Consider the following 13,193-nt stretch of genomic DNA (forward strand, 5'->3'; position numbering starts at 1 on the left):
TCAAGCACCTCTCGCCCTGGGACTTGGTCCCATTTATAACCATGCTGCATACTCGTCCCTGCTATTGGATGCACGTATATGTATATAGACAGAAGTATCAGAGCCACATTTTGGGGCCTCCCCGGGCATGTTGGGGCCCCAGTGTGAGAGGATGTAAGAAATGCCACATTCTGTTCAGTGGCTGGAGTCCCAATAAAGGTTTCCTGCAGGTTGTGGTGTTTCTGGCACACAGGTCTCTGCAGCTGTGCTTCCCAAGCTACCCACAGCAGAAGGCACTGGCTGGCCCCACCCCAAGGGCAGCTCTGAGCCCCACTGGGCGCTTGCTCCCTTTTCCCCTCGCCGCTTCAGAGCCCCCCTCCAACATCAGGCCAGCAGCACTGATATCAATAAATACTGTAATAAATAGAGAAAACCCTGTTGCATGGCACTGCTCTGGCAGCAGGCGGTGTAGCCGGAGTCCTGGGATATGTGCCCTGCTCCGCTCTTCCCAGGCCCCTCCAGTATGGCGTGCACGGTGTCCCTCTGGCTGTGACGAAGTCAGCCATTCCCCGCAGAAGCACTCGATGGTGGGGACGGGGCGTTCAGTCCTTGACGGTGGTGTCCCAGTGGCAGGTAAGCATGACTGCATCCAGTCCAGCTGCACCCTCCCTCCCGCTGGCTCGATGCTGAACCTGGCAGAGGGTTGGGGCTGCAGCCAAGGCTGACAGCCCTTCCTCAAAGCTAGTGAGCACAAGGAGGGGGGCAGCACCATAGCCAGGGCTGCAGGATTGGGCAGGCTGCATTGTCCCACAGCCTGTAGGGATCAAGGTGGCCTTGGAGGCCCATCACCAGGACAGCACAGCAACCTTCAGCAGACAGGACATGTTGCTGGAGGCACTGCCAGGACCACCTTGGGGCCAGTGCAGGCTGGAGAAGATGGGCAGGTGAAGCCTTTTCCATGCTGGGCACAAGGAAAAGGTGTTCTGGTGAGCAGCAAAAGTGGCCCCAGAGACTCAGAGAAGCCAAGGGGAACTGTAGGTGGGGGGAAACCAAGGGTTAAATCAAACCACACCAGTAGGATGGGACAGTGTCACAAGCCCCAGTGGCCCTGGGCTCATTGCCAGGGCTCACATCCCTGCCAGGTTCGAGGCTGGAGCCAGCAGTCAGTTCTCACACAGTCCTGTGGCCCAGTGTGTGCAGACAAAGCGGCGATTAGTGTCCTGCGTGGCGAGCGGGTGAGGCCCCAGCTCAGATGGGCTTGTACAGCAGCGTGGTGACGTACTTCTTCTTGTAGCGGTGTGTGGCACTGAGCACCATCACGCCATCCTGTGAGAGGCACAGTGTCAGTGGGAGCAGGAGGGGGACAGCCCAGTGCAGCCTGGCTGTTCCAACCTGGGAGTGGGGCGCCCCATAGCCGCCATCAGGAAGAGGGCTCTGCAAGCCTGAGTAGCCTCCCCAGCCTGTCCCTGTTCTCCTGAGTCTCACAGCCAGCAAGGCACGTACAACACCCATGACAAGGAGTGCAAGGGAAGGGTCTGGCACACAGCAGGATTGCCCAGGGCTGCCCAGTTCCATCAGGCTGCAGAGAGGCAGCTAAAGAGAACTGAAAGAAAGCCACAGCCTACACCCCTGCACATGCCACACTTCAGCAGCCAGCTAAGCTGTCCTTGTGTGGGTCCTTTGATCCCTGCACCACCATCTCCACCCCCCTGTTGTCTGCTCCCTGCAAGCACTCCAGGCTCCTGGGAGCTACAGCAGCTCCACTTCCCTCACCCAGCAGCCTCATGGGACCTGCCCTTACCTTGATGGACAGTGCGTAGAGGTGATTGAGCATGACATGGTTGGGTTCAGGCAGCAGTGCTGGGTCACACTAGGAGAAGAGGAGTGTCACAGAAGAACAGCAGAGCCCTGACCCCCCAGCTCCAGCCACCACAGGGAGCTGCCATCTCAGGCAATCTGAGCTGCTAGTGTCTCTGGCTGTTCTGAACAGGAACAGAACTCAGCTAAGCACCAGGCCAAGTAAGGAGCCAAACCAGCGTTGTTAATGGAAAAGTGGTGCTTTTCCCAGGAAATGCCAAGGGTGAGGCTCCAGCCAAGGGGAGAACAGGGTCCCTGTAGACAGGACTCCCCTTCCAACCCCACTGTGGCTCCCTGTGTGTGGGCAGTATGATGGTACCCACCGAGATATTGGTGTCCTTGTTCAGGATGACCTGGAGGAGGTGAGGTGGGAGGATGGGCGGGGATTTGAAGCGCTCCTCAGGCCGGTATACATATAATTCTTGGCCATAAGGTCCAGGTGGTGAGCTTGACAAGTCTAAAGAGAAGAGAAAGAAGGAGACATGAAATGGCTGAAGCAGGCCTGGCTTCCCAAGAAGCTAAGAAGGATCCAGCAGGGTCTTTCAGGCACAAACATCTTCCATGAGCCATGTGCATATATCCTACAGTAACAGCTCAGCCTTTTCACAATGGAAAAAGCAGCCAAGTGAGTCCTAGGCATTTCCAAGCATTGCATGTGCATTGACACAAAGCAAGCACTCTGTGGAAGCCACCCCAAGACCCCTGCACATAGCCCTCAGCACAGCTGGGTCCCTCAACTTGTAGCAAGCAGCCAGCTTGGCCCAGAACTGCACCTTGTGCAGCAGGGGCACAGCAAGCAGCACGCCTGCATGCTCTCAGTGCTGCAGGACTGCCTGATGAGGAGGTCCCAGAAAGGGCAAATGGGAGGTCTAGATGGAGCAGCTGCTCAACCCATGTGAGGAACCATGGGAGCTTGTGGTCACTGGAAGCTGGACTGGATGTACCTCCCGACCACATCTGACCTGATCATTTTGGAACAACAAGCATCCAAGAAGGGCTCCACCTCCCTGGAGGTGCTGCTGCTTGCCGGCTTCAGTGAAGTATCTCCTGCCCAGGTTGGGCAAGGCTGTGGAGCTGAGCTCTATCTGAAACAGGGTTTATACCAGGGATGGCAGACAGCAGAGGTGTCTGGACTGGAACATGCCTGAGCTACTTGCCAGCATTACACACTGAGCCAGCAGTGCTGGTGTCTGCATGGTAACCTAACCTGCTGCTGTAACACAAGTGGAGAGGGAGGTTTGCGATGAGCTAGCACCAGTACAAATTACCTTGGCATGAAAACCAAGAGTAGCTGCTGAAAATAACCTGGATCCTGCTCTCACCTAGCTTGCACCCCAGATCAGATGACTTACAGTTGAGCAGATAGAACAGGCTGATGTTCCCGGAGTTCACCAGTCTGAAACGGCTGCCTCAGCCATGCACAGGCACTGACCCTGCTCTGGGATGGTGCTAGCACAGAACAAGTTACACAAGCACAGTCCCTCTATAAGGACAAGGACTCAGCTGCGGGCTGCTGAGGACACACTGCCAAACACTGTTCCTCCCAGCTGCAGGCCCTCACCTCTGCTCAGGCGGTCTGTTCACCCCCAGAGCAGGGAGTCTCAGCACAGAGGACATGGAAAATAGCACATGCAAAGCTCTAATGTATAAAAACTCACCCCGACCTGAGGTTTCTGAGCTCTCCAGGGAATCCACCTTCAAAGCATCAAACACCTCAAAGTCAGACTTCTTGACATGAATCAGGTTGTTAATCGTCCCCATCTGGCTGGTGACCACAGGCTGGAGAGAACTGAGGTAAGAATCTTCCTATGTTCATCTTCCACCAAAGAACACTCAATGCTTCCTAGATCCTCTCACCCAAGCTGTCTTTGCTGCACCATTACCTCAGAGCACAGGCAGCCAGTATCTAGTTCTGCTCTACACTTGCAGATCTCTGCTGTTTACACTGGGAGGATTTCCCTTTACTCCCATGCTCCTACATCACGTCCTATTTTCATCCTCCATCCTGCTACATGCCAATGGGTAAGTTACTATCCTCTCCTTCCCCTGCTGCTACCACGATTTAGTTTGGAGAAGAACCTGCAGGTGAGTGCTGACCCCATAGCCCATCTTCCCATGCAGCCAATTCTCAATAAGAATTAAAGGCTTTCTGGTGTTTTCCTGCCACTCAGCACTTCCCTGGAACTCCCCTATATGGCATGTCAAAGCCCAGAGGAGCCAGCCTCTGAAAGGACTCATGGGACTGAGATGCCCCTTTTGTTTTAGCAGACACCTTCAGCTATTCCTGTTCCCCCTCTGCTGCAGTTACATCATGTCTAGTACCCTGCAGAAATCAAGATCTGCAGGGATAAAGCTTTCAGCATTACCTCAGATGGGTCATGGACCCACTGGCCATCCACAAAAAATTTGTACTGGTGTTCTCCTTCTGGGAGGTCCAGGATAGCGACAAAGTCATTGTGGCTGTGCAGAGAGAACAGAGGTTCAACAGCATTACCCTGTTGATGCTCCGGATGGTGCTCTTCCATGGGGTCCCAGAAAACATGCACTGTCCAGCCCCTCAACCACCACGCCTTCATGCAGGATTAGGCTTGCTCCTTGTCAGTGATCTGAGGCACAACGCAACAAGTGTGAGCATTCAGAGCACCAGTGTGGCTCAGCCCCTCAGAAGCCCAGCTGGAAGGAGTGCACAGGAAGCAGTCCAGCCCCACATGTCCAGAGAAAGTTGATGTTACAGACAGCCTCTGCAAGACACATCTGGAGGGATGCATGGGAAAAGCATCTAACCCTGTGCTGGCACTGCAGGATGGGGACAGCAAACACAGCAGCTCTGTTTGTAAAATCCACAATTGAGATAAACCCATTCCAGGCAATTTGCTGGGACTATGCCCAGGGTCATGTATTGTGGAACGACAAGAACATCATTAGGGCAATAAGATATGTGAGGGACAAACAAACAACCCCCGCTGGCAACAACACAACTAGGCAGGGGGTAAGGCCACAGCCAAACAAAGAGCTGACAGCTTCCAGAAGATAACTGCATAGGGCTCTGCTGCTGGGACAAGCTGCTGTGTGACATCAAGCTGGGCAAGCAAAGTGGCCCATCCTGTCCTGTCTCTCTGTTGTACAACTTATCAGCACCACCAAGGGAAGAAGCTGACTACATATTTGTGCTCAGACCCTCCAGCTTGGGTGAACATAGACAAGACAGGTGAGCAAAGGGAACAGCCACCAGCAAAGAGAAGGAGAAACACTTCCCATGATGGAGCAGAGGAGAATTAAGAGTGACCTGAGGGACAGGCTACCTCTTGATGAGTGGGATCTTGGTGCTCCAGTTGTTGAAAGATCCAGAGATGAAGACCTCTTTGCCTCCATCAGCCCAGCGAATGACAGTGGGACGAGCCTGTTGGGACGGTTTCACTGACTCCTCCAGATCTGGCTGCCATGACACAAACTCCTTATCCCCAGGAATCTGAGGTAAGAAAAACAGCCTGAGACACAGAGACAACCGGGACCACATTCACTCCGTCCTTGCCTCTACCAGCCCAGCTGCACATCCCAGACAAGAACACTGCAGAGCACCTCTAGCCTCCCAACTCTCCATAGGCCTCTCACATGGCTGGGAGCACAGAGCCCCAAAGGGCAGGACAGAGAAGGCAGTGGCTAGCCCCTACCTTGGAATCATGAGAGCTGAAAACACTGGGGTCATCAGTGCTGCCCACCATGATCTTGTGTGGGTGCTCCTTGGCAGGGTGGGTGGCACCGGAGCCATCTGAGCGGTGGGACTTGGAGCCGTGGCGCTCCCCCGACACTCGCTCACTCGTGGTGTTCCCCATGGCAGCTCAGCTCCCCTGTGAGAGAGAGAAGACAGCAGTGTGCCTGTGCCCACAGGCTCTGGCAGTGAGGTGAGGAGCAAGGATGTCATTCCCAGTGCTCTTTGCCAGGGGAGACTGACAGCAGTCCTAAAAAAGGCCCAAAGTTCATTTCCACTGCCAAGTTTGGGAGCTTGAATGGGAATTTAACAAACAAGATAGCTTGACCTAATTATAGCCATATCCTTATGAACCATCACTCTAGTTACATTGGTAACTGTTATACTCCAAAACACATACTAGTTACACTGTACCCCATACAAGCCCATAGCAGCCAGCATAGTAGAGGGACTGATGGGCAAAATAAAGCAACCTTTACTGGCAAATCAACTGCTTGGTGTTAACAGAGCCTCTTTCACAGTCTTACAGTCAAGCTTCACAGACAAATCCCCTACATACAGCAGGAAAACAAAGAAAGACTGAAAGTAGCAGCTGTTCAACAGATCCCAAGCCTCCAGGAGCTTACAGGCAGAAGAGCAGAGCCTTGCGCCTGGCAATGGTGACAGGGAGCAGTTAAAGTGTCCAAATGGAATCACCCAAGCTGGAGCTTGGCCAAGATGTGGGGTTAATGCCGTGGTGTCTGAAAAAAGCTCAGCTCTCGACAGAATTCACTTATGATTCACCAGGCAAGCCACCATGTCAGCTGCAGCACAGTGAGTTCTGCTTGTGAACCTAACCAGTAGCACCACCCTGCGCATTCTGGTGTCTCCCTGGCCACCTGGAGCCCCAGGATAAGAGAAGGGCCACCCAGCTGCCTCAGTGCCACCATGCAGCTGAAGATAGGCTGTCATCCCCAATCTCACCCAGCTCAGAGAAGGCAAAAGAGGAGAACTGTCATATAGCACAAAGCCAAGAACAACTACACACCTCTTGGGACAAACAACAAAGCCACTGCAAGCTGCATGGGACTCTTCAAGCCCTACCCACTTTTCAGCAGCTGAAATGGATTGTGATTCTTGCCCCTTCACAGGCTAATTTTTCAGCTTACCACACTGATCATGGGAGCTGCAGGGCAAGGCAAGAGGACAGCCAGCATTGCTTCATGCACTTAGCTGCAACATTTAAGGATTTGTTTAGAAGATCAGGTTATATGAAGGGTGCCAGGCAAGGCTGCCAGCCAAAGCCAGGCTTTAGAACATTACAGGGCAATTACTAAAGTATTTCTTAAATCCTGAGGGCTAAAAGGCAGTCTCAGAGGACAGCTAACCCATACCCCCCCCCCCCCCCCCATGAGGATCAAGCGTACCTGAAGATCCAGGTCAGATGAGCTGCACCACTTGCTCTGACATCTTCCCCCTCTGCCCTGGAGGAGGCTCAGCCAGCTTCTCATAAAATCTATCCCTGTGCCACTAGACCTGCTGTTGAGGAGCTTCTTCCCCAGTATCTCCACTAAGGCTCCCTTACTTCTCATCTACAGGGAGGAAGGTAGGAAATGCTGAACATCCTCTTGTACCAAGACAGACCTGAGAGATACATGCAGGTGTTAACAGATGTGAAAGCTTCTTGTCTCTAAAAGGAATTCATTCCCTCTGGCTGTCCCTTGCAGGTTACGCTATCCTAACGCTTTCTGAGGTTCCTCCCAAGTGCTGGCTTCTTTCTGGTGCATGGTATTGGCAACCCCATGCAGACAAGACCACCCCACCTCCTGTATCACACACACAGGCACCTTGCTGTGCTGGGACAGTGAGCTCTCTGAGCATAGCCTGCAGCGCTTGGGTTTACTGAATTAACTTCTACAGCTCCTGCATTCAGACAAGCCCTTGTAGCACAGCATGCTCTGATGGTGTGACACAAGTATCTTCAAGTCACTGATGGCAACACTGCCCCATACCAAAACCCAAGCAAACCTCCACAGCGTCTCAGCACGTCTGCTCCCAGTCTGGCAGCAAGCTGCTGCCAGCTACAGTCTGCAATAAGGTGGGTGCCTGCCTGCTGGATCACAAAGCCCTTTCGGTTTCAACCAGCCCCACCTCCCCACTTTGCTTCTGACCTGGACACAAAAATACACCAGTCCCCCCTGAGCGGTGTCACATTTGCTGCCTCTCCCACCCAGCCAGTGACCTGGACTGGGAAACACCAGCAGCCAGCCTGAGGTTTATTTTGGAGAGATGAGGGTCTCTGTTCAGCACTCTCAGTTGCCCACAGCCTGCCTGCCTAACACCTCTTGGTGCTGAAGGTATCCAGGGAAGCCTGACTTGCCCAGACTCTTCTGCCTCCCTCATTCAGAGAAGGGAACCAGAGCTCAGCCGCGAGGTTGCCATAAGGCTAAGGGAATGAGCTGGGAAACCGGGGATAAGAAATCCTCCCCCCTCTGGATCGTGCCAAGCAGGCATGACTGGGATGAGGGCTCTGCAAAGCAGTGGCGTTGGCACGGCTGTCATGAGGGCTCAGCGAAGCGCTGTTAGGGCTGTCACGGCATGCAGGGCCGCCACCCGCTCCCCTTCCCTGCTGGGTGCCTGCCACGGCCCTTAGGAGAAGCTGGCTGCACCGGCTAGAGACAGGGTGCTCCTGAGGTGCTCCGAGCCGGCTGCAGGCCACGGCCACCAGTGAGGGGTCCAGGCCACCGTTACCTACTGCGCTGTCACACGTGGGGACGTCCCGCCAAGCCTCACCCCCCGTCTCCCATAGCAGCGCCCGGCCAGCTGCCTCCCGCCCATCCGCAGCCAGGCCCGCCGGGACACCCGCCGCTAGCCCCCAGTCCCGACTGCAGCCCCACCTGGCCACCGCCGCCCCGCTCTCCGCCTCCGTCCAAAATGGCGACACCCCCCGCCGCCGCCGCCGCCAGCCTCTGCGGGGCGCTCTGGCCCGCCCCCGCGCGCCGTTCTATGGCCGCGCCCTCCTCCCTCCCCCCCTCCCGCGAACCCGCTTTCCCGCTGCCGGGCAGACGCCATGTTTGTTGAGGGCGGCTTCGGTGGTTGTCGTGAAAGGGCGGCTGGCCTGGCGCGCTGAGGCCTGCGCGGCTTCATCCGCGCCGCAGCCGGCGGGCGGCCATGTCGTTTGAGGGCAGGGCTGTGGCCCCGAGGTGGCGGGTAAGGGTTCAGGGATGGCGGCGGGGCTGGGGAGGCCGGCTGAGGGGTGCAGTGGCCAGGTTGTTGCCTGCGAGCTGGACAGGCACTGTGTGGGCAGGACAGATGCCTTGGAACGCACAGCAGCGACGGAGACAGCCCACACATCATGGGGACTAGCTTTATTGCCTGTTTCCCAAGGTGTCGTTGCTGAGCAAGTTCCCTGTTTCACCATCACCTCTTTGCCAAACAAACCACAGGCAGAGCTTGCAGAGTGATCCCTGTCCTCGGAGCTGCCCCTGACAAGACTTGTGGCCCTGATACAGCAGGAAAGTGAGACAGACCAGGCTGTCTGGTCTGTTTTGCCTTCAAGGAACCAAAAGTTTGGTTCTTTAAACTTCTCATCTCAAGGAACGAAGCCTCTTTGTGCCTCCTCGTGTGGTGGCAGACCTAGCAAGAGACTACGGAAACACTGTAGCCCAAAGAAAAGGAAGCAGATTGCCAGGAGGACCCGGTGTCTCCTTCATTATAGGTAAAGAAGAGATCAAGATATACACAAGGGTGGTCACAATCAACCCAATGCTGAAAAAGACCTTGAAGATGCGGGGTGTAGTTCTGGAGCGGGCAGGGCGGTTCCCAGCATTGCCTTGCAGGGGCTTGATGATGCGCTGCCGCTGGGTGAGGATGGCCTCCCTGGCACCGGCCCACTTGCCTGGGCCCCGCAGGCGGTACTGGTATGGTGTGCAGGGCCCGAAGGCAACCTCCAGCGCCAGCTTGGGGTCGGTGAGGAAGAGGGTGAGCAGGTTGGGCTTGACCCCCACCTGGCAGGCAAGCTCATCCATGTAGGGGATGTAATCCACCTGGATGGTGTGCCGCTGGCTGCTCAGATACCTGTGGGCAGGGAGACTGGGCAGGTTTGGCAGGTGGGCACAGGGGTGACAGTGGCAGGGCTGATGCCTGCACAGCTTCCTTACTGCTTGGCCATTTTCTCCTTGGTTTGCACAATGTCAGCCAGCATGTCAGCGGATGGCAGCAGGTCCTGCAGCCGTGGGGAAGAGGAGGCTGTAGCTGGGAGGAAGGGCTGTGCTCCTATCACAGTCTGGCTGGCTCTGCAGCCCAGCCTGGCCTTTGCTTGCACATGGAAACCTCTGAGGGTTCAGGGACACGCTACCACATCAGGAGCAAAGTGTGAGGCACGGGCGAAGAAAGTAACAGCAGAAAAAAAAAGGGAAAAGGTGGTTTGCAGGCAATGGGACCTGTTAGTGGCTCCCACAAAAGAAGATGAGTGTTAGGCTTGTTGCAAAATGCAATGATGGTTTTTGTCTCCAAGAAACAAAACGAAGATCAAAAGGTGAGTGGGGGAAAGCAGTGTGTGAAGGGATGCCACCAACTGAACAACTTAACCTTCCCATGTCTGGGGGAGCCCATCTGCATTCCCCCCACACTGCCTCACTTACCCTTGAAGACACGGGTGGCCCAGTGACACTGGAGCTCAGAGATGGGCATGATGGCACCCAGGGGCTGGATGAGGCCAATGAAAGCTAGTGTCGACTTCTCCAGGTCAGGGGGAACATGAATTTGTAGAGAGAAATCTGGTTCTCCACCACCTTCACACAGCCTTCGAGGAAGGGGAAGGAAAAGCTGTATCCCATGGCAAAGACCACAGCGTCAATATCTTCCCTGGTACCATCTTCAAAGATGGCAGATATCTCTGTGAACTCCTGGATGTTTGGCTTCACCAGCACCCTGCCCGAAATGATGCGGTTGGGAGGTCGTCACTGATGGTTGGGTGTTGGTCAAGGACCCTGGAAGGCACAGGCAGACCTTGTGTGTGCCCCAGCAGTGGGACAGGCAGTAGGATGGACTGCATGGAGCAGGCAGCAGGAGTGCTGCCAGGGCACTCACCAGTGCTGGGGCCGCAGGCCATAGGGATCATGGTCGAAGCGGGCATTCAGCTTGTTCTCCAAGAGAAAACTGATGGCTTTTCGAGGCAGCAGGCTTTGGAAGAGCTGCATGAAGTGGCTGAGATAGGAAAAGTCAAAGGGATACCCCCATCTGCTAACCGGTGCAGCACTCAGGTCCCATGCTTGGTGCTGAGGAAGACCTGGAAGGAAGGAGAGGAAATGTGATGATGTAGCAGTACCCTCAGGACAGGGCTGGAGTCTCACCATGTTCCTTGGACAGCGATACCAGCAGAGCTTCTGGGACCACAACAGCCATCCCCATTGAGAGGGGATGGGTGCTTGTGGCCGGGTGCTGGAGGGCGGGGATCCTGCAGGGGATGGTAAGGGGTTGCTCAGTCCTGGTGGCTCTCCCAGCACACCTGCTCAGCTGCATGGCTCAGCTCCACCACAGTGTCGATGCCTGAATTCCCACTGCCAACCACGAGTACGCGCTTCCCTGAAAAAGACTGCAGGCTCTTGTAGTCCTGGCTGTGCAGGTACCAGCCCTCAAACTTTTCCAGCCCTGAGAGAGAGAAGCTGTGCTAGGCAGGGATGTGGGGTAGGGGGTGGCTGTCCCTCTGCTCAGACTGGTGGTGTGTTTTGAGAACAGGTTGGGACCAGAGTGACCAACAGCAGCAGTATGGCCCTGGAATGATGCCCAGAGAGGTGATGGCATCTCCAGCCTGGGAGATGCTCAGTGTGGCCCTGAGTATCCTGCTCTGGCTTTGGGCCTAGCCTGGCTTGCAGCAGGGCTTGGACTGAAGACCTCCATGCTCCCATCCCAGAATTGTCCTGTAGTTCCTGCCTGGTGCTAGGTGTTGGGGTGGAGGAGCAGTTGTGATCTGTGCCGTCCTGCCAGACCCTGGTGATGGTGTACTCCATCCTGCTCCCCAGTCAGATAGGGTCTCCATGGGTGAAAGCCCTCCAGGCATTTTTGTCTGGCACCAACAGTAAAAGGCCAACACCAGCACCAAGCTCTCAAGCCTTGCCACAGAGCTGGAGAGCCCAGTGGATGCATGGCCAGCAGCTCGGGGAGCCAGTTGCTGATGGGAGAGATGAGCTGGCAGAAGTGACCCTTGCCAGCAGGGCACTTTGGTCAGGTGCTGATGGCACAGCAAGAGGCACCTAGGACAGACTACCAAGATAGGTGGGACAGCAGCATGCTCGTGCAATCCTGCCTGGTGTGTTACTCTGTGGGAGCATTTTGGCAGTAGCCAGGGTGGAGTGGGGACTAAGCTGGAGAGGAGGGTGATCCCAGGGGTGTCAAGGACCAAGCGAGCAGTCTGCAGGGCAGTACCTGGAAAGGTGCTCAGCGGGAGGTGGGCCTCGGTGTGGTGCCCGGTGCACACCAGCACAGCATCAAAGACGGCCACCTCCTGCTTCCCCTCGCTCTCCGTCACCACCTCCCACTGGCCCGTGGCGGCAAAGTCGGGGCGCTTGGACACACGGCACACACTGGTCTGGGTGCAGGGGGAGCGGGCGTCAGGCACCCTGTGCCCCGGCCCTGTTTTGCTGCTCACCCCAGACCCTGGCGGCTCTCACCCTGAATCGGATGTGGCGGAGCAGGTCGAAGTGCTGGGCGTACATGCGGAAGTACTCCATGATCTTGGAGTTGTGCATGTAGTTGGGGAAGTCCTCAGGTATGAGGAAGTCGCTGAAGCACATCATCTCCTTGGAGGTGTTGATGATGACAGAGCGGTAGATGCTGGCGCGGCCCTCCTCGGGGTGCTCCTGCAGGAGTGGGGCATGGCCTTGTGTGGTCAGGCACCATGATGGGGGCGGATGGCTGGGGCTGATGTGGTGGCTCTTTATGTAGAGCCCCTGCCCTCAGCTCGCCCTCAGGACCCCGCCACAGCCGGCTGCATGCCACCCCACCAGCAGCCACTGATCCCCCAGCTGCTGCAGTACTGACCCCCAGCAAGACATGTGGCCAGCAGGGTTTACCTCAAACCTCCAGAGCCCTCCAATGTCCCAGCTCCTCTCGAAGCAGATGGGCTCCAGTGACTCCTGCAGGCAGGCTTTGATGGCACACAGCCCGCTGCTGCCCCCTCCAATGATGGCCACCCTCTTTGCCATGCTGCCCTCCACCTCTGGTCTCTGTCTGGAGACAGTGCCAGAGAACGGGGCTTAAGGGCACGGCTTGCAGCTGTGCACAGTTTGGTCCTGTGCTCCAAAATGGTCACAAGCTCAGGGGCAGCCCCCAAAGTTTTGTCTGGGACTGTGAGAGTACAGCTATTCCCCGGCTCCAGCAGGAATCTGGTCAGTGCTGGGGTTTTTCACCATTGCAGTGTTTACATTCAGACACTTGGGAGATGTGCTATCAAGAGTTACGGATTCTCAAAATCTCCCCCCTCATGGTATGTCCAAGCAATGGAGGCACGCTGGAGTGCCGTGCCCTCCCACGGGGACCCATGACTCCCACCCTGGTGGACACAGCCCCTGCATCTGCACTTTGCCCTCCGCCTTCCTCAGCGTAAATGCTGGTGGCACCACGCCGGCACCTGCTGCGTGCTGGCACCCACCAGCACCCCCTCCACTGA

At 56.0% G+C, this 13,193-nt stretch overlaps 1 protein-coding gene and 1 pseudogene across 3 annotated transcripts; both read right to left on the reverse strand.

Moving 5' to 3' along the window:
• Nucleotides 1-387: 387 nt before the first annotated feature.
• On the reverse strand, nt 388-11,000 carry PRKAB2 (protein kinase AMP-activated non-catalytic subunit beta 2). 2 transcript variants are annotated; one of them, XM_080622852.1, is made up of 9 exons: nt 10,616-11,000; nt 10,168-10,515; nt 5,508-5,684; nt 5,139-5,305; nt 4,203-4,296; nt 3,501-3,615; nt 2,160-2,293; nt 1,781-1,849; nt 388-1,305 (listed from the first exon to the last, which is right to left on the reverse strand). In XM_080622852.1, exons 3-9 carry the CDS (start codon nt 5,667-5,669, stop codon nt 1,228-1,230), a joined length of 819 nt encoding a protein of 272 aa, XP_080478978.1. In that variant the 5' UTR covers nt 5,670-5,684; nt 10,168-10,515; nt 10,616-11,000; the 3' UTR covers nt 388-1,227. The 2 variants fall into 2 exon arrangements, with proteins under 2 accessions (XP_080478978.1, XP_080478977.1); XM_080622851.1 differs by having other exon boundaries at nt 3,495-3,615.
• LOC308223596 (flavin-containing monooxygenase 5-like) lies at nt 8,878-13,179 on the reverse strand (annotated as a pseudogene). The gene is made up of 8 exons (XR_013958953.1): nt 12,598-13,179; nt 12,196-12,384; nt 11,951-12,113; nt 11,034-11,176; nt 10,616-10,814; nt 10,168-10,515; nt 9,685-9,772; nt 8,878-9,601 (listed from the first exon to the last, which is right to left on the reverse strand). The product of XR_013958953.1 is annotated as a flavin-containing monooxygenase 5-like (transcript).
• Between the last annotated feature and the right edge of the window lie 14 nt (nt 13,180-13,193).

Source organism: Psittacula echo, assembly GCF_963264785.1.
Source record: "Psittacula echo genome assembly, chromosome: 7".
Taxonomy (NCBI): domain Eukaryota; kingdom Metazoa; phylum Chordata; class Aves; order Psittaciformes; family Psittacidae; genus Psittacula; species Psittacula echo.

Bases quoted from the DNA above. Each gene is read 5' to 3' on its own strand.
- PRKAB2 (XM_080622851.1), bottom strand. From the start codon at position 5,669: ATGGGGAACACCACGAGTGAGCGAGTGTCGGGGGAGCGCCACGGCTCC. The intron at 5,306-5,507 runs GTAGGGGCTAGC...TTCTTACCTCAG, and splicing joins TCAGCTCTCATGATTCCAAG to ATTCCTGGGGATAAGGAGTT. The intron at 4,297-5,138 runs GTAGCCTGTCCC...CTCTCTGCACAG, and splicing joins AAGATCCCACTCATCAAGAG to CCACAATGACTTTGTCGCTA.